The 22,907-nt window shown below is 53.1% G+C and overlaps 1 protein-coding gene across 5 annotated transcripts in view; it reads right to left on the reverse strand.

Moving 5' to 3' along the window:
* SLC12A5 (solute carrier family 12 member 5) overlaps positions 1-22,685 on the reverse strand; it is a 36,740-nt gene extending 14,055 nt beyond the window's left edge. The window contains exons 1-11 of one of the 5 annotated variants that reach the window (XM_045053525.1): positions 22,516-22,685; positions 9,307-9,401; positions 8,870-9,001; positions 8,402-8,548; positions 6,932-6,986; positions 6,306-6,436; positions 4,956-5,197; positions 4,007-4,218; positions 2,220-2,390; positions 1,827-1,925; positions 1,628-1,685 (exon numbers count right to left, since the gene is read on the reverse strand). In XM_045053525.1, the coding sequence (XP_044909460.1) occupies positions 1,628-1,685; positions 1,827-1,925; positions 2,220-2,390; positions 4,007-4,218; positions 4,956-5,197; positions 6,306-6,436; positions 6,932-6,986; positions 8,402-8,548; positions 8,870-9,001; positions 9,307-9,401; positions 22,516-22,636 (1,463 nt within the window). In that variant the 5' untranslated portion in view covers positions 22,637-22,685. The other 4 variants (XM_023251177.2, XM_023251179.2, XM_023251178.2 and 1 more) reach the window with 4 other exon arrangements.
* Between the last annotated feature and the right edge of the window lie 222 nt (positions 22,686-22,907).

Raw genomic sequence — 22,907 nt, forward strand, 5'->3', positions numbered from 1 at the left:
GCAACACAGGTAAAATGCTTTGCACTATGCCTGGAACAAGACACTAATAGTGATTCTAGTAAATGGTCAATATTGTAATATGTTAAGCTGGAAAAAATCTCTTGGCTTATTAGAACCTGTGTCTCCATCTGAAAAATGGGGTTCTGGCCTCATTTATGGTAATGATATGTAATGTGAGAAGCATAGAAAAGCATTTTTTAACAGTGACACTATCTTAAATTGAATGATGCTGCCTCAGTAGGTAGAGAGAGCCCTGTGGCTGGAGTGTGCAAGCAGAGGTGTGCTCAAATGGGCTGTTGCTGAAGGACTCCAAAATCAGATGAAGGGTTTTACCGGATGGCCTGCTGAATCCCTTGCAGTTCTGTGGGAGGTCTCTGATTAATTTTTTTAATGTTGATTTATTTTTTGAGGAGGGGAGGGGCAGAGGGAGAGAGAGGGAGACACAGAATCCGAAGCAGGCTCCAGGCTCTGAGCTGTCAGCACAGAGCCCAATGTGGGGCTCGAACCCACAAACTGTGAGATCATGACCTGAGCCGAAGTCAGATGCTCAACCAACTAAACCACACAGGCACCCCAAGGTGGGGGGGGAGGTCTCTGATTAAATGAAATAAGTGGAGATTAAGTTACCCTAAAAGCCAATAAGTGTAATATATGCAAATTGTCCACTTGGCCAGGTCACTCCCCTGCTTAAAACCCTTCAGGGTTTCCTCTATTTTTTTTTTTTTAATAAAATAAAGCTCTAATTTCCTGGTACCAAAAACCAGGCTTCCAGGACTGGCTCCAGACGCATGTCCCCATTCCCCACCTTACAGAAGCCAGGATGGAGCCATGGAAACTGACTTCTGTGACAAGACCTCCTACTTTACCCTCCTAGTGGTGCGTGACCATACCCTTCAAATGTGTAGTCTCCAGAAGCTTGAATTTCTTACAGCTATAGGCACCTATGTGTGCGCACGCACACACACACACACACACACACACACACACACACACGCACACACTACTGTTTCTCTCCTCCACCTTTGTTCATGCTGTTCCCACCACCTAGAATGCCCTTCCCACTCCTAGTTACCTAACTGATCTCTACTCAACATTTAAAGTGAGAAAGATAAGTGGGAAAATGTGTGTAAGGCACTTCCAGCATCACCTCCTCTTCCCCAACCCTCTGAAGACTGGATTACGGCCTCCTGTGCACTACCAGAGCCCATTCCTACTGCTCTACATTTCAAGTCTGTTGTTGAGCATGGTTATCAGCCCCCAAAGAGCTCCTTCAGGACAAAAAGCATGTGTTATTTATTTTTATTCTCTCCTAGAACACTGGACAGCGACCAACATATAGATATCTAAGAAATGTTAAATGGGTTAATAGATTTTAAAGCAAAAAAAAAAAAAAAAAAAGGAAAGTAGCATTATCCTAAAAACAACGAGACACCATCCAAGTTTCTTGAGCTGGAGTGACAGGAGAAAGATAAAATATAAGAAGGTGAGCTTGCAAGCAATCGCCTGTGATCTCCCTCCCACAAGTCCCCTTGCACAGACTCAACACTCTCTGCGGGGTCTGTTTCCCAAAACCTGGCCCCATGCACCCACTACCCAGAACAGGATCAGCCCCAATTCCCTTACTTACTTGTCCCGCAGGACGACCCCCTCAATGCAGGCCCCAAACAGAACAACAGAACTGATGTCTGTAGCAGAGGATGAAGGAGAATCCCCAGGATGACATTCCCCTTTCTGCTCCCAGGCCAGCTGGGTGAGGCAGCAGCTTCAGCTGCCCTCCTCCCAGCCCTCCCTATCCACGGTGGTCCCAGCCCAGCAATGCAGGATACAGACAGCAGAGGTGGTGGCAATGGCCAGGATGGTGCCGGTGGGAATTGACTTCTGGGCATCCCGTAGGTCTCCAGAACGGTTAGAACCAGCCATGATCCCTGCGAATAGAGGAGCAGCTAGTACAGGGGCCACAGGAGACAAGACAGAACAAGAAGAAAGGACACCAGCCTCGGAGCCAGGAAATCTGGGATCTAGTCCTGGCATACTGACTGGTGTGAGAACTTGGGCATGGCTTCTCCTGGCCTTAATTCCCTCATCTGTGCAATGGGAACTGGATTTTGGCTCCTGCCTATGTGATGAGATTGCTGGACTAAGAAATTCCCCACATCATCATTGACTCTCTCCACCCATCACTCTCAGGCAGAGTCCTCCCTCTCTGAGCTCCCCTTCACCTGTGACTGAGGGGAAGTAGATGCCAACCAGCAGGGTGAAGTAGGAGGTCATGTCGCTGAAGACATAAGGATGGTCCATGTCGACAGGGGTGCCATCTGCCAGGCCCACCGAGGGCATCCCACGTCTCTCCACAATCACCCCCTTGGTCAGGTAGGAGCTCCAGAGGTTCTCTGTGGGGAGGAGATATGATGCTTAGGAGGAAGACCAGAAGTCAAGGTACCAGAACTCCAGGGCCAGGAGGTGGGGTGGGCAGAAAAAGAAGGGTCAAGGTCAACCACTTCTCACTCCTTCAAGGCCTTTGCTCTATTTTATTTCCACTGACATTCCCTAAGCTCCTGCTTTGGGCCAGGCCATGTGCAGAGGCTTTGCACATGAATCACATCTAGTCCTTGCCCTCAAATAGTCCAGTCTAGTGGGGTAAAAAGACACAGAAAGACCTATCTCAGACTGATTCAATATGTCCCAAACTGGTCTCACTGGCCAGCCACCTCACAACCAGCTCCTTTTTTGTATCCCTTATCTCAGTAAATGGCACCATCATTAATTCAGACAGCTTTACATTGCCCTCAACTGTTCCCTTTCCCCATATCTGTTTCAAAACCATCTCCAATTTCTGTCTATTATCCCTTCTAAATATTTCTCAAATATGCCCCTCCTCTCCTTTTCAGGATTTCCTCACTTCAGCCTTACTGACATTTGGGGCCAGATAATCCTTTGTTGTGGAGGGCTGTCCTACAGCACTGTAGAATGTTTAGCAAAATACTGGTTTCTATGCATTAGATGTCAGTAACAACCATCTAGTTGCGATGGCCAAAAATGTCTCCAGACATTGCTATATGCCTCCTGGGGGGCAAAACAGCCCTGGGGGAGAACCACTGCTCCACTCCCATGGACATCACTCGATTACTCTCGATCAGAAAACTATCATCTGTCACCTGAACTCAGCATCAGCCTCCTCCTGGACTCCCTGTTCTCTCTCCCTTTACCTCATCCATATTAACAGCCAAAAAGAACCTTTAGAAATAACACTGACCATGTCCATCCCTTATTTGAAACCCTTTCATGGCCCCCATTGCCCTCAGGACATGGTTCAAACATTTCAATATGGCTTCCAAGGCCTGCCACAATCTGGCTTATGCCACCCTCTCCAACATCATTTCTTGCCCCTCCTTCCTTTGTACTTTATGCCCCAGTCATACCAAATTATCTGTGGTTGGAAGGACACAATATGCTCTTCTCTGTCTGCATGCTTTCAGGCAAGCTGTTCTTCTGCCTTAATTCCTTTACCCCCCTAGTATAACTCAAAATCTCTTATTTTTCCTTCAAAACCCTCCTCAGATGAGTCTAGGAAGCCTTGTCTTGCCCCTTTATACACACGACCACTCCCTCCCCTGAGAGGTCTCTGTTCATTGAAGGCACATCAACTCATACTGTAATTTATTTGCTTATGCATCTGTGTCCACCATTGGACTCCTTGAAGCCAAGGACTGTGACTTATTTATATCATGTTCCTGGTGCTTAACACAGTGCTAGACACCACGGAGATGATTAGTGGTGAATACTTGTTTAAACTGATGACTTTCTTTCCTACTAGGTAGTAAGATATTGAAGGCTCCCTTTCATCTCTATTCCTCCAAGACGCCAAGGAAAGATGGCCCAGAGTAGGTGCTCAATTAAAACTGATTGAGTTTAAGTGAATCCCAAGTAGAGTTCCTTAATCCTGACTGTTTAACCCACAATCCCTGTAGTGTTCCCTGGACACCAGCCTTCTTCCCTCCCCCCAGACCTTTGATGAGGCCACTGGCAGCGCCAGGGATGCCCTGGATCTCCGTGACATTGTTTCGGGTGAAGTACTCATCACAGGTGGCATTGAGGAAACGGGAGGAACAGAAAAGGCCCCAGAGCCGTGTGGTCACCGTCTCATTTCCTTCCCAAGCCAGCTTGGCACAGACATCAAAGCCATGGCGAGATAGTGTGCGGTTCCCCAGGAGGCAGATCCTAGGGAGAGCAACAAGGGAGGAAGATGGGGGAGGGACATAACCTTGCCTTGGCTTCACAATAGAACCACCAGGGGAGCTCTAAAAAACACAGATCTCAGGGCCCCATATCCAGAGATCCTGATTTAATTGGGATGGAGCCCAGAATCGGTGTTTTTTTTTTTCAAAGCTCCCCCAAGTGATTTTAATATGCAGCCACAGCAAAGAACCACGACTTTAGTACAATGCTATGTTTCAGAACCATGGACAGCAGTCTCTGTGTGCAGTCCTGGGCGGTGGGATTTAAGGGAATCTGTCCTCAAGAAAGAGGCAGGACCCACAAAGATTTGAGACTCTAGACCCTCTCTTCTGTGACCTTTCCCCCAATAGAGAAGGTATCCAACACTAATAAGGTGCCCTATTCCAGGAAGTTGTCTCCTGCCAGGAAATGCTTCTCTAACCCAGAATCATCCGTTCAGAAATAATCCCACTTGGTTCTTCCCAATTCTGCTCCACCAGCAAGCAATTGACCCTCACAAGGGAAACTCTGCCCACCTCCAGAAACATTATCCCACCCTGTAGAGATTTCCCCCAAACAAGGAGAGATTTTACTTCCCAAGGGAGGTTGCTCTAAATCCACAAGGACTCAGATTCTGAGAGATGAGGAGAGGGAGGTTGGCAGAGACTGGCGTCGCAGACCCTGAAACCTAACCAGGGAGGAGGAGGACAATGCCTTAGACTCAGAGCAACAGCACTTACGGGAAGTTGGGTGGGTCGAAGGCAGATTTGATGACCCCAGCATAGATGGCCAGGATGGAGAGGATGACACAACCCAGGAAGACAAGGGCAAACTTGTTGACATACTTGACGCCCACAAATACCACAGTGGCCATGCAAGTGAGCACACAGGTGCCATACACACGCATATTGTTCAACATGGCTGCTGCCTCCCCACTAGCATCTTCTGCCTTAAAAATGGCCATAGCTGGGAAGAGGTAAGCCTGTGGAAAGGGGGCAAGGAGGTCAGGTGAGTGACACAGCAAGAACCAGCTAAGAATCACCCCCAAGGATATAACCTGACGTGCAGGAAGAGCTTTGGAAAATACTTGCTCATCACGGTATATTTACAGTAGTATGAGACTGGAAATGACATCCAATGATAGGAGTAAATGTGATCATTTTTATTCCTACGGCATATTTGTATTTTCTAAAATTTTTAGACTGAATGTTGATATGTTTATATTCTTAAAAAAGTTATTTTCACTTATAAATGATATTACAAAGGGAGTTTCTAGTTACTTAGGGAAATCTATGGAGTCTATTTTACAAGGACAGAATACAATTTCACATGGTAAAAAAAAAAAAAAAAAAAAAAGAAGGAAATACACCAAAATGTTAATGGTGATTTTCTTCAGGCAGTTGTTATTTCCTTTTTTACATTCTTTGATATTTTTCCAATTTTGTGCATTGAGCAGAATTGCTTTGAGCTGAGACCCACATCACTAGCCTCTCCTTCAAACACTGCCCAGCACCCTGATTTCTTCTCATCAGTCACTACTCCTAACATGTCTCTTACTCGGCTCCCTCACATCCTTCTTCTCTTTTGCAACCCATTGGTCATCAGTCCTGCACAATTAACATTCACAGAGAAATCAGCACAGTCCCAGGCACATGGTAGGCAATCACCAGATATAGCTATTGTGTGACATTACTTTAATTATTTCTACCACTATTAACTCTTATCGACCCACCTCTGCCACTTGGTAGCTGAGTGACCTTGAGCAAGTCATGTCACCTCTCTGAGCTTCTCATTTGTAAAATGGGCATAATAATACTTAATCCTTGTGAGGATTCAAGATAATGACTGTAAAGCAATTGGAACTCTGCTGAGAGCACAGTGGGTGCCTGATGAACGACAGCTGTTCACGTTACGTAATTACTGTATCTTGTCTCCCCAACTAGACTGTGAATTTTTTAAAGACAGAACCACATCTGATTTCCTTTTGGCCTCACTGAGTGGCTTGGACCTCTCCCTAGGAGGTGTCCAGGGAGCATTGGTTAACTGATGGACAGCCTGGGGCCCCACACCTCCTCCTCAACCCCTCTCACCAGCAGGATTTCGATGGTGCCCAGGATGTACATGGCCCCAGCAAATGTAGTGCCCAGGTAGAAGCAGAGGCCAACGGCGCCCCCAAACTCTGGGCCCAGAGACCTGGAAATCATGTAGTAGGAGCCGCCAGCTGCAGAAAGAACCTAATGTCAGTGAGAAGTTCAAGGGGCACTGGGCTGCCACTGGGGGTGAGGGGGCTCCAGGACAGAGGTGGGAAAGGGGTTGTTCTGTGCCTCACGTCTTACAGGCTACAGCCCTACGACTGGTGGGAGACTCAGCCAGCCACTCTGAGTGGATTTTGCAGCACTAATTACCATGTTGCTAATTACCCCTCTAAGGAGGTCATGGCTCAGAAAAATAGGATGACGGAGAGGAGGGTCTCAGGCAAAGGGAGATCTTGCATTGCCCTGTTCAACTCCATCAACTGCCTCCCTCCCTCCCTCCCCCTTAATACCACTGTCCCCACCTACCCCACAAACATCATAGCCCAGCCCCCAGGTCTTCAATATTGCCTCTCTTGGTCCTGATGACCCCAAAGCCTATGGCCCTGTCCTTCCTTCCAACTATCTGGGCCCCCTCCTGACCAACCAGACCCCTTTCCCCTCCAAGAAGCCCCATCACATACCAGGTACAACACCATTGGTTGCGATTGCACTCATGGAGATGGCCGTGAGCATTGTCTGCAAGGAGAGAGATCATCAGAGTGGCAGCTAGGGCAGGGGCCGCAGTGCCCTGGGTCAGTGCCAAACCTTATACCCCATAAACACCTGCCAAACCCACAAGTCCTTGCTGAGCTTCTCTCTGGTCCTGTTCCAACTTCTACCCCTGCCAAGTCCTTCTGGTCAAGAAAATCTCTTATTCACCATGCACATGGAGGAAGCACAAGCTATAGCATCAGAGACCTCTGGAAATCCCAGCTTGGCCTCTGACCAGCTGTCTGATCTGGGACAAGTCACTTCACTTGTCTAAGCCTCAGTTTCTTCATCTATGAAATAGGTGTACTGTATTCCTGCCTAAATGCTTAAGCTGAATCTGGTCATGAGGAGATATCTGACCAACCCAGATCAAGGGACATCATACAAACTAACTGCTCCATACTCTTCAAAAGTGTCAATGTCATGAAAGAGCAGCTGTTACAGATTAATGGAGGCTAGAATCATGATATCATAAATGAGCATAAACGTGATCTTGAATTTTCTTCAGTTGGTGAGGACATGATTGGCAAAATCTGAAGAAGGCCTGCAGATAAAACGTTATTAATGTGTTACTATTAAGACATTATTAACGTATCAGTGTTAGTTTCCTGCCTCTGATCATTGTACTGTGGTTACATAAGGGAATGTCCTCATTTTTAGTAAACACACACTGAAGGATTTAGGATAAAGAGGCATAATGTCTGCAACTTGCTCTCAAATTCAGGGGAAAAAAGGTACTTACAGAGAGGATGGAATAAATACAATAACGTTAACATTTGGGAGTCTGGTGGAAGGGATATTTGTTCTATTCCTGCAAATTTTCTGTATGTCTGAAATTTTGTGAAAACAAAAACTTAAAAAGAAATAAAATAGGCGTTCTACCATCAGTAGCGGCCACCTCACATGCAGAGGTGGCTCAAGGGTCATGTGTGAAGAAATGTAAACATGATGAGAAGTAGGTGTTCCGTGAATATTTGATTTTCTAGGGAGGATGGAAAGGATTCTATTACAAAGCTGTTTGTGACACATAATCCCATTTTTTGTGAGTCTGGGCCTACAAAAATGTTAACCACTGGGGTTTTCTAGGTGAATTTTATTTCCTTCTGCACCCCTATCTTTTTCGTCAATGAATCTGCATTACTTGTGTAATTATACATGCACCCATTCACACACACACACACACACACACACACACACACACGATCCAGGCAAAACCTGGTTAGTGGCTATCAGGGACCAGCTTGTGAGATGCAGGAAGGACCAATCAGACCTGATTTACTCTCAAAGATCATACGCAGTGATTCCTACAAAACACTCAGGTCTCGTGCTGCCCCTTCCCCTCCCCCACCCCAGGTCCCTGGTCTGCCACAACGGTCAGGAGAGGGGGAGGTGTCACTCACACAGGAGCAGCAGATGAAGACCATGCAGAAGGCCTCCATGATGCCTGCGATGCCCACCACCCAAGTGAGCCTCAGGAAGAGGATGACACCAAAGATGTTCTGCAGGCATGGTAGGTACACACCCATGAAGGTGCCCATGCGTGGGGCCTGCCGGGGAAGCCAGTGTCAGTTTCTGCAGCCCGTAGTCACTATGAACACCCAGACCCCTCCTCCCCCCTATTTTCAATCCCCCACTCCCCTCCCTTCTCCGTCCCCATCCCTTCATCCCTCTTTCCTCTGGTCTTTACCCTCCCTCCCCTCTCCTCCCTCCACCTCTATCCCTTCCTCACCCTCAGCCCCAACTCCTATCCCTCTGCCTCCATCATCCACCCCTTCAACTGACTCTCTTTTGTCCCCCCACCCTTTGTCCCCTCCACCCCTTCTTCCTCCCCCATCCCTTCCCCCCCCCCCCCCCCGCAAGGCCCTCACCTGCACTGGCTTCTTTTTTCCACCCTCATTGTTTTCTGCCTCTTCATGCTCCCTACTTCCCTGGGGCAGGTTGGTGTAGTTGGCCAGGCCACTGAGCAGGGAGGACACCATGGGGCTGGTGTCCATCTCCTCCTGTGGAGGTGGGGGTGGTAGAGTTAGGACACAAGGGCCCAGGAAAGGAGAGGCGAGCTACATAGTAGGAGGCAGAGAGAGATGGGGGTGAGGAAAGCAAACCATTGGGGGTGGAATGAGATGAGGAAGGAGGAGGAAAAAGCACAGAGAACAGGGAAAGTGGATGTGGGATAAGGAGAGGGAGTAGCAGGGGTAAAGGGAAGGAGAAGGAAATGGAGAGGAGGACACTGTCCCTGAGGGAGGGAGAGAGGGAGAGAGGGAGGGAGTGGCGGATGAATGGGGTGTCACACAAACTAGCAACCCACCTCAAACAGGGCCATATTCTTGCCATCATACTCCCTTCCCTTCTCTGTGTCAGTGCTGTTGATGAAGGGGCTGCTCTCCTTGGGGTTGCCATCACCTGAGAAGGCAGAGGAGTCAGGGGTCTGGCACCAATGGGTTGCCATCCTTCTGCCTGGGCATCCAGCTATGTGGCCACTTTGACTCTCTGAACCTCAGTTTGCACATTGGAAAAACGGAGCTAACAGTAATGCCCCCCCTTGTAGAATTTTAGTTGACAGGATGTGTAAAGAGCCTAGTGCATTCCCTGGCACGTAGTAGGTTTTTAATGAAGATGTGAGTGCTTTCTTGCCCTTGGGGGGTCCTTCTTCATTCACTAGGTCACTCTAGACTCTCCAGGTGCCCCTCCTCGACCATAACTGGGACCACGCTGGTGTTCTGGGGTGAAAGCATGCTCTTTCCCAGAGACAAAGGCAGAGAATACTAAAGCCTGAGGACCAAAGGATACTTTACCTCTTGGAGAAGTGACCCATGTGGCATCCCCTATGCCCCTCATGCATCTTCAGTCAACACATTTACTGGATCTCTACCATGTGCCAATATCAGCATGGGAGGGAGAGGGAGTAAAACACACACGAAGACACCATCTCTGCCCTCAGGGAAACCACAGGCAGAAGAGATAAAACAGTATTCATGAATTTCCAACCCAGAGTGGTAAATTCTGTGATAGGAGATGAATAAGGGACTGTGGGAATACAGGAGAGGCATTCAGCCCAGCCTGGGAGGTCACGGAAGGCTTCCCAGAGGAAGTGACAAGTAGGCTGAGAACTGAAGGATGAGTAAGAGCTACGCTGGGAGGGAGGCGGGAGGGTGTTCCAGGCAGAGAACTGCAGAACAGCATGTTCGATGGCCCAGAGGGAAGAGTGAAGAGAGTGGGTCAGAGATGCTGAAAGAAGCCTGATCTGGCTGGAGTCTGAAGGAGGGACATGGAGGGAGGGGCTGAAAGGTGGAGAGTGACCTATGAAAAGATGAGCCTCAGAAGGTGTAGACTCAGTCCTTAAACGATTAGCAGGCCATGTTAAAGATTTTGGGCTTCATCCAGAGGACAATGGGAAGTCATTGAAGAGTTTCAGCCAAAGAGGTGCCATGAACAGCCTTGTGTTTTAGAGCAATCACTCTGGCCTTTAGATGGAGAATTTCATCTAAAGAAAGTTTGAGACTTTCAGTAATCCAGACAAGGGCTGAGGATGACCCAGGCCAGAGCAATGCAGGACAACGGACAGACCCAAGAATTATTGGCACATATTTTTATGCCAGATGTTTGGGGACATGAGAAGGAGAAACCTAGGATAATGTCTGGGGTTTCTAGCATAGGTCAATGAGTGGGTGATGGTGCTATTTAATAGATGTGGGAAGGGCAGAGACTGGGGGTGGGTAAGAAGCTGAATTTGACTGAGGGAAAGGCAGTATAGGACACTCAAGTGAATATGTCCAGAAGGCTCTTGGATATACAGAGCCTGGGCCCTAGAAGAAAGGCTGCGCAGGAGAAGGAGATGAGGGTAACCCATGACAATGTGTGGAGGAAATGTGTGAAACCATGAATCTGGATGAGATCACCCAAGGAGGAAGTCTTTTGGGCCCCTAGCAGAGGTCCTTTCAAAGAGACATAGGAGACCCCCATAGGCACTTTCCCTTGGCTTCAGCCGTCACCCTTTCTCAGCTCAAGGGCTGAATCCCAGTAGCAGACATCTGGAGAAAGTCCCCAATAAACAAATCCCAAATGAACCTGAGGCCCTACATATTCTGAATTTCCTGTCCCCTGGTCTCCTGTCATGTCTTTCTCCACCTCCATCTTCCCAATCCTCCCCCGTTTTTCTCCTCCCTACCTCCTGGAAATCTTCCTTAGTCACCCAGCCAGGGTCCACCCCTAGAGCATGACCTGTTACAAATCCAGTCTCATCCTGACTCAAAGTTGTGGAAGGGGGAAGCGATGCCTCACCAGCTCAAGGGACACCCACCACCTTCTCCTGCCACCACCTCCACCTCATCGATCAAGCCAGGAGCTCCTGGTCCCCAAACAGGGAGCCACCATCAGCTCGTTCTTCTCCTCACATATCTGAGTGCCTGGAAATAGCAGATCTGTCCTCCCAGTGAGAACCTGGCACATAATAGATGCTAAGGGGAGGGGGGGGGGGAGTCTTTCTCAGGAGGAAAAAGTATTTGGAGATAAATTCCCCCCGGCTTCCTTCCTGACCCCCCAGGATCTCAGAAGAGCTGCCCGGGGCCAGAGAACAGGAGAAATAAAAGAGAAGTGGGTTCCTCCTCCTTTTAAAAATGCCGACAAGATGCTTCATCAACACACTGGGTTGTGGGAACAAGAAGGGTTCAGGGGGATAACAAATTTCTTGGAAAAGGGCTGGGGGGGGGGGGGTGTCAAGATTTAGGCTCCAGTCCCAGCTTCACTGGCCTTGCCGACATGTTCGGCAAGTCACTTAAACTCTCTAAGCCTCAGTTTCCTCCTTTGCAAAGGGATAATAATTGTGCTTAACTCACAGGGCTGTTCTGAGGCTGAAGGGAATAACGCCTATTGGGTGTGCCTAGCACATAAGCGGAACTATTGCTGCTATTACAAGTACGATTATTATTCATGTTCGTGGTGCCCCACCCAGCCCGGCCTCCGCATCCCACACCTCTCCCCAAGCCGGAAGACTTAGGGGCCCTGCCTCCTGTGGCACTGGGTACCTCTCCCCGCCGCGTCAGCTCCGCGCCGGGACTACAGGCCACGAGAGCCCCTCCCCTCTACTTTTCCCGCCCCCTCCCAAGCCCCTCCTCCTTCCTGGGGTCCCAGGGAACGCGCCGGGCCGCGAGGGGGTCGTCCTGGCCCGAGACCCGGCTCTAGGGAGTCCCGCGCCGGTCTCCATGGCGACCGCGCGGGCCGAGAGCGCAGCGCCGAGCCGAGGCGGCCACGCGCCCGCAGCCGCTTATGTAACGCGACGCGCTGCGCGGAGCCAGACTCGGGGCCGTTTCCCAGCTAGGAGATGAGGGCCGGGGAGAGGGCGGCTCGATAGGCTGGTCCTGGGTCCCGCCCTTCCACCTGCCATCTGGACGGGATGCCAGGCCGCCGGCCTCCTCTGCCGGGGGGCTGATTTCGGCCCCTCCCTGGAACGGCGGGCGCACTGGTCGAGGGGAGAGGGGTGAGCTTCAGGAGTTCTCAGAGGAGCAGGGGGAACTGCGAAGGGGGAACTCGCCCCGAATCCCCAGAGCCAGGACGCAGGCTGCCGGGTAGCGGCGAGTGGCGCGCGCGCGAGAGGCAGGGCCAGACTGAGGCTGAGCCCTCTCCGCCTGGCCCCCGCCCCCGCCCCCGCCCCCTGGGAGCTCTCAGCCCGAATCGGCTTTCAATTAAGCTGCGGCGGCCAGAGCTCCCGGGGAGGAAACAGGCGAGCGGCGAGGGCTAAGGAGCCTCCCCCGGGGGCCTGGGGCCAGGCCTGGGGGAATCCCCAAACCAGATTGGGGTGGGGGAGGGCGTCAGACCCCAAGGGGATAGGAGGCGTGGGGGCCAGACACAGTATCCTTGGGTTCTTCCTTAGTCCGGATGAACCCTCCTGCTCAGGCTATTCCCACTTCCCTGAGGTCAGCACCTCACATTCCCAGGTCCTCCCCTACATCCCCAAGAACCTAAAATCAGAGATGGCAGAGGCTCTCAATCTGATAGTCCCTCTTCCCTCAAGTCCAGCAGGTCCTTAGAGCCCCCTACCATCACCTTCAGGCATCGCCGGGAGGCCTTATCTTTCTGGGACCCCAAACTCCTGACCAGGTCCTGGACCCTACACATAGAGAGAAAGTCTCCAGATGGACCTGCTACACTCAGAGTCTAGTAACTAATGGGGAGGGGGTAGAACGGAAGGGAGCTTTTAGCTGGACTCCTGTTCCACACACATAGATAGATGCCTCTTTTCTAGGCCTCCGGAGACCCCATGGAAACCCCAAGGCCCAGTAAGGCAGGAATCTCAGGATAGAGAAATCAGGGCTGGGGGATAGGACCATACCCCGTATATGGGGGGAGCAGAGATTCTCTCTCAGGCTGAGTCCCTGTCTTCAGAATGGAGGTATCTGAAGGGGATCCCAGATGGAAATGACACCCCCCCCCCACATACACACACACACACACACACACACACACACACACACACACACTCGTTCCCGGGGCACCGCGTCGGGATGCCTGGATCTGTCGCAGACTCGACTTTGCCAAACCCTCTTCCCCCGGAGCCTAAGCCTGCTGGGGAGGGGGTCGGCTACGGGATGAGGTAACCCCAGGGTCACCCGGGAGATGGATGAACTAGCTGGCTAGCTGGTGGTTCTGACCTCTGTATACCACTCAACGTCAGGAAGGAAAAGAGGGTCTCAGACAAAGAATTGGGGACCCTGGTGCCCACAGCCTTCCCAAGCGGCCACTTGGCTCTGACTTGGATCCAGGATCCGGAAGACTTCAAGTCTAGGCTGCCAGTCCCTGGAAGACCTCGCTCTTTCAGTCCTTGGGGCTCTTTGGTCATCCCCCGGGGAGGTCTGCAAGAATCTCAGCCCAGAGGGTCAAGCAATGCCCAGGGGACCGTTTGAAAGCGCGGAGCGCAGACAGCCGGAGCGGGAGGCGCGCTAGTGCGCAAGGGACGCAGCGCCGCTGGAGGGTGGGGGGTGGGGGCGGCTGACAGCCGTGATGGATGGCTGAGACCGCTGGGGGGCGGCGGGGGGCCTGGGAGCCCGAGGGGGTGGCTGGCCCGAAGACCTCAGAGCGGGGAAACTGTGGAGGAGGGCGGCAGAAAGCAGGAGCGGCAAAAGGACCTGCTTCAAGCCCCCGAGCTCCTAGCGAGTCTCCGCACCCACCGCAGCGCGTCCGCAGTGTCCGCGCCGCGGCGGCGCCGGGGATTCAGCTGCTGGGACCCCATTCCTGAGGCCTCGCTGGGGAAGCTAGCAGAGCAGACTAGAAAACCTCCCCCTTGCCCCGCCCTGGAAACCTCACTGCCATCCCAGTGTACCGAGAGAGGAAGGGGAAAGAGGGAAGAAAGGAGGGTGATCTTGCTTCCCGTCCTGAATAGGAACCCATGGGTATGCGAGAGGGAGAGGGAGATTCCGCAAAGTAGAGCTGAAAATCTCCGGAGGAGGTACGCTTCAGTCTGAGGTCGGACCTCCGGCAGCTTTGGGGGAGGGGGGCCCCCGATTGCACCAAGTGTCCCCTTAAGGAGACACCACAGCCCGGACGGGGGCTGTCATATGGTTCCAACCCCCCATGGGTACCTTCCCCCCACCTTTCAGTTGAAAGTCTCAGAGCGAGGGACTGCAGCAGACTGCACCCCCCCCACCCCCTCCCCGCGTCGCCGGTCAACGCTCTGCGCCAGGACGCCAGGGTCCCTTCTTGAGGAAAGGAACCCTTCCTCCCGCCCGTCGAGGTCCACGTCAGCCCATTCTAGCTCTTCCATCCCCTTCCCACCGCCTCCCCCGCTTAGCTAACCCACGTCTGCCCCCGGACCGTGGGCACTGGCAACCCCCTCGGCCCCCAGCCCTGCCACGGGCGCGGCGCATTCCAGCACCTTGGACAGCGCCTGGCGCATTCCAATGGAGTAGGGCTCCAGGCCGCCGTGGGCGCCCACCGCCCAGGTCAGTCCCAGCCTCTTCTCTGAAGGAGGCGGCCCCCGCTCTGCCTCTAACCCTAGAGCTGCCTCCTCTCCTCGTCGCCCCCTCCCTCGCCGCCCCCGGGCCGCTGCTTACCGGGGTTGGCTCCCCCATCGCCGTCCTCGCAGTCCGTCAGGTTGTTTAGCATGGTGGCGGCGCGGCGCCGGGCCCGGGGATGGCTGCTCCGCCTCGCCCGCGCCCCTCTGCCCGCCTTCGCCGCTCTCTCGCTCGCTCTAGCTCTCTCTCGCTCTCCGCTCCACGGAGGAAGAAGCTGCAGTGCCCGCCCGCCCGGCGCACACACACTCGCACACGGACACACGCTCACACCCGCGCGCGCCCCCTCTCAGCGGCGGCGCTGCTCACCTCATCCCGTATGCAGGAGGCGTGAGCCACTGGCGGGGTTTTGGGGGGGAGCGCGAGAGGGAGGAAGAAGAGGAGACGAGGGGAGGGCAGAGCGCGGCTGGAGGCCCCCTCGCACGAAAACTGGGGGCTTGTACGGGTGGGATGGAGGGGGTGCTGCGGGGGACGGGGGCCTCGCCTCCCACGAGCAGACGCAGCTCCGCCCGCCCCCCACTCCCCGGCGCAGGCGGGGCCGGCACGTGGGCAGGTGCCATCCCGCGCCCTAAAAATAACGGCAGGGAACTAGGTCGCGGCCGCGGGGAGGCGGCCCCGCAGCGGCTGCCTGGCTAGGGGTCTGGGGTGACCCCTAGGGGGAAGGCGAGGAGTACTGATGCGGCGGGGGTGGGGCGCCATGGAATACGGGTCTCTGGGGATCCTGCCTGCAGAGCTGGGGAGGCCAGCCCTGAAGAAGAGTGGAAAACCAGACCCTTTCCCAAATCGCTGGTCAAGAGGTTGGAACTTGGGGTGTGTTGAGGCCAGAGCCCTTAGTTGAAGCCCTGTGCTGCCCCCAGGGGTTCAGGGTCACTGGGCTGAGCTGTCTGGCTCATTCTGTCTTAAAATGGGAGGAGTGGAACCTGAGGAGTTGCAGTGAACCCTCTCATTGTGTTTAGACTGCATCCCAGCATCTCACCCCCAAGACAAATCCCAGGAGTCCAAGGCAGGGGCCCTCTGACTACAGAATGACCCTGGGAAAGAGATGCGATGAGGAGGAGAGAAGGCAGCGGTAAGGTTCTAGGGATCTCGGACTCCCCACTAGGATGGTACAGCCTCCAGGGAGGGCAAACTGGTAGGAGGCAGGCCAGGGACAGAGTGGGGGAGGGAGGAATGAGGCCGTCAGTCGGTTTGGGACCAGATTTTCTCCTGGGGCAGGAGTGTCTAATCCCCTAATCCAGGATTGCTTTCTGAGGATTCCAGAGCCAGCATGCTCTCTGTGTTCCTCCCCCTCCCCTGACACCAGTCCTCCAGAAGCTTGATTGGGACCTCTCACAACCCCTAGAATCCAGACCTGAGCCAGTGGTGGAGACATCTCAGGAAGAAGCATCCCAGGTTTGGACCGTTTGTGTCTCCAGAAGATCTAAACACCCAAAGGGGAGAGCAGGTTAAGGGGAAATTATTTTCAGACTCACCCTAACCCCCGGCACTAGCCCTCTAAATTCCAGGAGAGTCCCAGGGCTGGAGAGGATCACATCAATCATCTTATCTAATAGACAGCTTTCACCTTATGGACTGAAAAAAAAAAAAAAAAAGCTTAAGGCCCAAAGAGGAGAAATTACTGCCTATGGACACTACGCCAGTGAATGGCAGGATTCGGTCTAAAATCCAGTTTGCTTTATTCCAATTTAGGAGTCTTCTTCAACATAATTTCTTTTAAAATTGGTCCTGCCTCCAATAGAAGGGACAAAGATACATTCAAACCAAACTGCTCAGCCATCTCCGATCCTTGGCTACTAAAAAGGGAACAGGGATCAGTCTGAAATGAGCTGTCTCCTTTCTCTTGTGGTCAGGCTTCAGAGGTGCAGGACTGAAGTACCCCTTGCAACTGGAGGTAGGCCCAAGAGATCTCCAAGGGTCCTAAAAAGCCATCCACATGACTGGAGACCCCATTCAAGGGCACGGCTTTTCAGAGTCACGGACAGGGCCTGCTGTTCAGAGTCCTTGTACGCATCTGTCAGTGGCTTCAGATCAGGTTGATCACAGTTTTTGGCAGCTGACGGAAAGGGGCTTCTGAGGGATCCACCAACAAGGTATCACTGCCACTGGGTTTTGTGGATGCTGGAAGGACTTGTTAGGATGGAGAGCTAGCTATTCAGACAAGGTCTAAGAATTGGTTTTCTTGGCTTTCCCAGGGAGAAAACCACAAAAAAGGTGAGATGGGTTTGGCGTGGTGGCAGGGGTTAAAAGGACAGCAGGTGGATAACAGTGTTCAAGAATTCGTAAACACTCCGCTACATACACACCCCACCATCACCACCACGAGCAGCAGCATCGTGGTTTTCCACTACTCTGTAGGGACAGGTAACATAGCAAAATGTGTAGCATGTTTGTCCGAGAAGTACTGTGAAATAAATTAAAGGCTGAGATTTTTTTTTCTCCAGCAATCTCAGATCTGGGACGTTCCCCTGGATCTGTTTCCATCCGTTTGTGGTCCAGAGCCCTGGCCACTCAGGGACTAAGCCCACCCACAGGAGGAACCTAGATCCCAGGGGAGTAGAGGTGAAGGCAGAAGTGATACCTCTTCCTCTGGATACCCCCTCCGCCCACCCTCACCAGAGCTTCTCTATCTCACAGGACATCTGGGATTCAAGAGATAGTGATGTTCTCTTGCCGTCTGCCCCCAAATTCTGTGTATCCCTGGGGAAAATTAAGTTGCTCTTTCTGGGCTTTAGTATCTCCATCTGCAAAATGAAAGGGTGAAGCCACATAAATCCAAGGGACTTCTTCCCACTCTGAAACCTCTTAGTGCCCACTCCATTTATCTCAGACTAAAGCCTTGAAGCCCTTCCTAAGGAGCCCAGACCAAGTAAGGAGACAGACCCAAGGGGAGACCCTGCCCCTTCAGTTCACACCCCCTGCCTCTGAAGGAGACTGATACCTATTCTGGCCTCAGGCCAACCCTCTGCCACGAGACTTTGAGAAAACACATTGCAGGCATCTTCTGCACTGCCAGCCTGGCCTTGGCCGGTAAGGTCACCAGTAAGGTGACCCTCAGCCCTGAGCCCCAGGAACATGGCTGTCAGCTTAGCATCTCATCTCCACCCAGAGCCCTAGGAAGATTCCCCTAGGGCTAGGGGGATGCTCTCATTAAACCCACACAAGATGCTAGAGCTAGGAAGGGTCCCGTTTCTGAATTTGAAAGCTCTAAAGTTCACGGCCCCCCGCCCCACCTTATGCTTCTCACAGAGAAACAAATTTCACAGAAGCTGCCTGAGTGTCAGGATGTGGGAACTGGACGAGACTTTATAAGTTATTTTTGACCACCCCTCATTTACGGGGAAATTAAAGCCTCGAAGCGGAAAGGTACAAATTTTCTTCATGGGGTGAACGTGTGGCAGACTGGGGACTAGAATCCAGCTCCCTGACCTCCAGGCCAGGGCTCCATCCGGGGAACCAGAGTAGGAGGCCATTTGGAGGAAGCTGGAGCCACCTGACTGGATTTTCTTGCCACACGAGGCAGGCATAGCGTTCCTCTTTATGGCTTAATCCCTGTGCATCCTTATCTGCATATCATTACCCCCATGACCTAAGCCACCCACCCCAGCTTTGGCCTCCTGGAGCCAAGGCTCCAAACTCCCTCTTTCACTCTTCTCTCCCCAAACTACATGCCGGTCCTCCAGACCCAAAACCCTCTCAGTGAATTGATGAGTCCAGCGCATAGCACACCCCACACACACAGGGCTCGCCGCAGAGCACGTCAACCACCATCGTCTCCGTGGCAACCAGGGGCTTAATTAACAGGCTGCAGCCCTGTCACCATGGCAATGGCACCCCAACAGCCCCCTATTCCCCTACAGATTCAACCCGTCTTCCCTCTTTCTCAATCTGGACCCCCTTCTCACTGCACCCACCACCCCCACCCCCACCCCACCTGGAGAGCTGGTGCCCAGCAGATCGCTCTGGTTCATTGAGAAGAGGGGAGGGGAGATGAGGGGGATGAGAGAGAGAGAGAGAGAGAGAGAGAGAGAGCAGCCCGTCACCATGGCAACTGCAGCCCCGTTCATAACCAGTTTGTTGCCATGGAGATTCCCAGGGCTCACCTTGGGCTGAGGTACTGGGCTGTAAGGTTCTGAGTCCTGGCTTGAGGAAGGGGTGACTGCACAACAACCTGAACAGGCTGGAGATCTCCGGATCATATATTTATACCAATAACTCAGTGTCATTCCTCCCAATTTACAGATAGAGACTGAAATATGAGGTTTGGGTATGGGAGAGGCAGAGAACCTCACCCTTCTAGATCATCAAAGAATCCTAGCATTTTTAGGGCTAGAATGACCCTCAGATAGCTTCCTGTTCAAATCTTTTTTACTACAGATGAGGAAGTTGAGGCCCAGACAGGGAAGCAACGTGCCCAAGGCCACAGCACAGAGGCTGAGCTAGCGCGTGGATGGGCTGTACCGTGGTCTACCCCCTAGCATAAGGCGGCTCCTTGTCACTCATGGGAACACATCTCAACCCCCGTTAGCCTTAACCCGGGCCCAGGGTTCTTTCCAGTACCCTGTCTCCCTCCACCAGAAACTGAGGCACAGTGGGAAGTGGTGTAAAAGGGTGGGGAAATAGTTCAGAGTTGTAACAACTGGCCCTGGGTCCACTTCTAGCCAGCCAAGTCACCGTCAATCTCCCCATGGTACCAATGAGGCAAATGAGGTATGGGGGCTGCAGCTGAGGGTTAGTGGTGGATTCAAGGATCAGCCTCTGATTTGCTGCTGTCACCCCTCTAAGCTATGTTCCCACTATAGCTGATCCTCCGGCAGCAGGAGGCACTTCCGGGGACAAACTCCACTCGCTTGGTCCAGAGTTAAAGACAATGCTCGTACACAAGTGACCTGCCAAACGTCTCCCAACCCTACTCTACCTTCCACATGCTGCCATCTGTCCCCGTGGGCCTGGGTGAGGACAAGAGGTGGGGAAAACATCTCCTTGGGGCCAGAGGTGAACACGAGAACAGCTGTGGGAAAGATATCACCAGATTTTGGGTTCCCCTAGGGAGCCCTTTTCTACTTCCCCATGCAGTAACCTAGCAAGGAGGAGGTGCTGGACGCTGTCTCGGGGCCAAAGAGGTTAAAAGTCACCCAAAGCATTCCCAAGATGAAACTTCTAATAATCTCATACACACAGGTACCCACTCCACAGACAAACACGGAAATACATCAACATGCCCATCAACACCCCGGAATACAGTGACACATATAAGCTCTGACTCACTGACCGCCCCACAGGTCATCAGAGCTGGCGTGGGATGCTCCTCCCTCAAGACGCACAAAGACACACACACACACACCACCTCTGCCACGAACATACAGCATTCCAGATTCACATCCAGTTTGCACACATACCTGCACACCCAAAACTGAGAGCCATATTTTACTTCAACATTCAGGAGCTTGGAAATGGGAATGGGAAGACCGATCAATCACCTTGGAATGAGAGAGAGGGCCATCTTATTCTCAGGCCAGGGGATGAGAAATGGGAGGAGAGGAGAGCAAGAGGAGGAGAAACGGAAGCTTCCAGACACTCCCCTCTCGTCTGATAAACATTAAGCACCTACTAAGTGCCAGGCTGTGGGCTTGGAACTCAGAACACAAAGATAAAAGGATATGGTCCCTGCTTTTGAGTTGTAGGAGACATACAAGTAAATAACTTGCATCCACTGGGACACGTGCTCTAATGGTACAGTGGGTGGGCAGGAGAGGAATGACTGCCTTTGCCTGGAAGCAAGGGAAAGTGAAAAGGGTTTTCAGGAGTGGTTAAATGAGCCATAACCCATAGAGTGAGTAGGAGTTTCCCAGCTAATGGAGGTGGGAAGATGAACACGGACAGGTATGCCCGGGAGCAAATGAGGAAAAGAGTTCAAATATGGACTATGGGTTTGGCCTTTATCCTAAAAGCGATGGGGAGCTTGTGTGGAGGATGATTAGGACAGGATTGGAGGCAGGCAGACCAGTGAGGAGGCTGTGGCCGTGGCTGAGGCCTTGGGAGAAATGATGGAGGTTTGTACAGGGTGATGGTGACAGGAAGAGAGATGGGGACAGATTCAGGATCAGTTGGGGGGGAGGGGTAGGCAAGATGTGAGGACCAATTAGATCTGGTGGGAAAAGAAAAGGAGGCATTGAGAGTAGCTCCTGGAGTTCTGACTTTTAAAATTATAAGGATGGAAAGGACATTCATGAAAATAAGAAAGGCTACAGACAGTTGACAGAAAATATGAAGAATGGAGGGACCCCAAGAAATCCAAGTGGTCATGTCCAGGAGGCGGTTGGTTCAGGGGCTGGAGCCCTGAGGAAATCCAGGCCTCCGTTTGGTCATCTACACAACGAGGGGGTTCGCTAAAGAAGCTCCTAAAGGGCCCCCTCCAGGGTGGTTGGTGCTTAGTTTTACTGCAGTCCTGGTGAGCTCACCTGCGGCTCAGCAGCGACCCCTGGCGGCCCGGGGAGGCTCTTCCTCCTCCCCGTGCTGGGGCCACTCCAAGCCGATTCGCTGCGTTTCTTCCAGACCTGAGGGGCTCAGAGCCAGGAAGGGGACCCCTGACAAGTGCCCCCTGGGGAGGAGGCTGTGAGAGCATCCAGGGTGCTAGTTCTTCATTGAGAGCTAGAAGGCTCCTTCCCCTCTCCTCTTCCGTACCCTGGGTGTAACTTCCATTACGAGACAACAGCAATAGTTCCTCGAAGAAGACGCCCCCAATCTAGCCTGAGCTTGTTCCACCCAACCCTCTTCTGGGGCTGGAGCAGAGGGACTTCAATGGGTCCCCAAGGGTCGGGACTGGAGACCCCACAGAGTTCTCCCAAGATCTAGCGGCCCAAAAGTAACTTCTCTTTCTTCCATCTCCTTCCCGGGATCCCCAGGCGCTGTCCCCTCCAGGGAAGCCGAGGATTGGAAGATCCTCCAGGCACCAATCACCTGCCTAGCCGGCACCAGCCTCAGCGACCCGGACTCATTTTACCTCCCGCCCTCGACCCCACCCCAATCCTCCTGGCACAACCCGTTCCCTCTGGCCCCGCCCTTTTCTGCCCCCAAACAGAAATATCCTGCTTCCTCCCATTGCCTCTGGACCTACCCCTTAATCATACCGCCCTCCTCTTTCCCTGGTTTCACCTTCTCCTCTCCGGTCCCGCCCCTTACCCGAAATGACCCCGCCCCTTTGGTGCCCTCCAGTTCAGCCCCCTTTGGACTCTAGTCCCTCCAACGCAAGATCCGCCCCTTCGCCTATAGCCCCACCCTCTTCCCTGTGACCCCGCCCACCTCGAATCTGGCCCCTCTCCTCACCATTTCCCATCCAGCCTCCTTCCCTCCCCTCTAGGTCCCCGCTCCTCTCCCATCTCTGGCCCTAGGCTGAGACCACCCCACTGTCAAATCCCTGGCCCTGCCCCTTCCAACAGAAGACCCGCCCACCTAGGCCCCGCCCCTTCTCTCGCCCCGCCCCCACGCCGCCAGGCCCCGCCCCCTGCGGCCTCTACCTTTGGCGTCTTCCCCAGAGAGGTGGCGGAGATCGGCTGCCGAATGCAGTTGGGACTCTAAGTCAGGGGTCCCGGCGGGCGCCGCGGAGGGCAGTGAGGTGACAGTGAACCTGCGGCTCATGGTGCGGAAAGGAGCCGGGCGGCGGCGGTACGGGCCCAGATCGCACAAGTGGCTGCAGCCCGGCTCCAGCAGACAGAAAGAGCGGATTCCCCCCCGTCCACCGCCCCCCACCGGGCGCGGCGCCGCGCAGGGTCCTAGTGCCCGCTGTGCTGAGCCTCTGAATGTAGCCATTTCGCTTCAAGTCCATGGGCTCTCAGTTCCGGGAAGCGCCTGAGGATCCCACCCGCAGCTGAGAGCTGTCCCTACACCGGGGGCCCCAGTGTGTGGCTCC

Source organism: Felis catus, chromosome A3 (assembly GCF_018350175.1).
Source record: "Felis catus isolate Fca126 chromosome A3, F.catus_Fca126_mat1.0, whole genome shotgun sequence".
NCBI classification, from domain to species: domain Eukaryota; kingdom Metazoa; phylum Chordata; class Mammalia; order Carnivora; family Felidae; genus Felis; species Felis catus.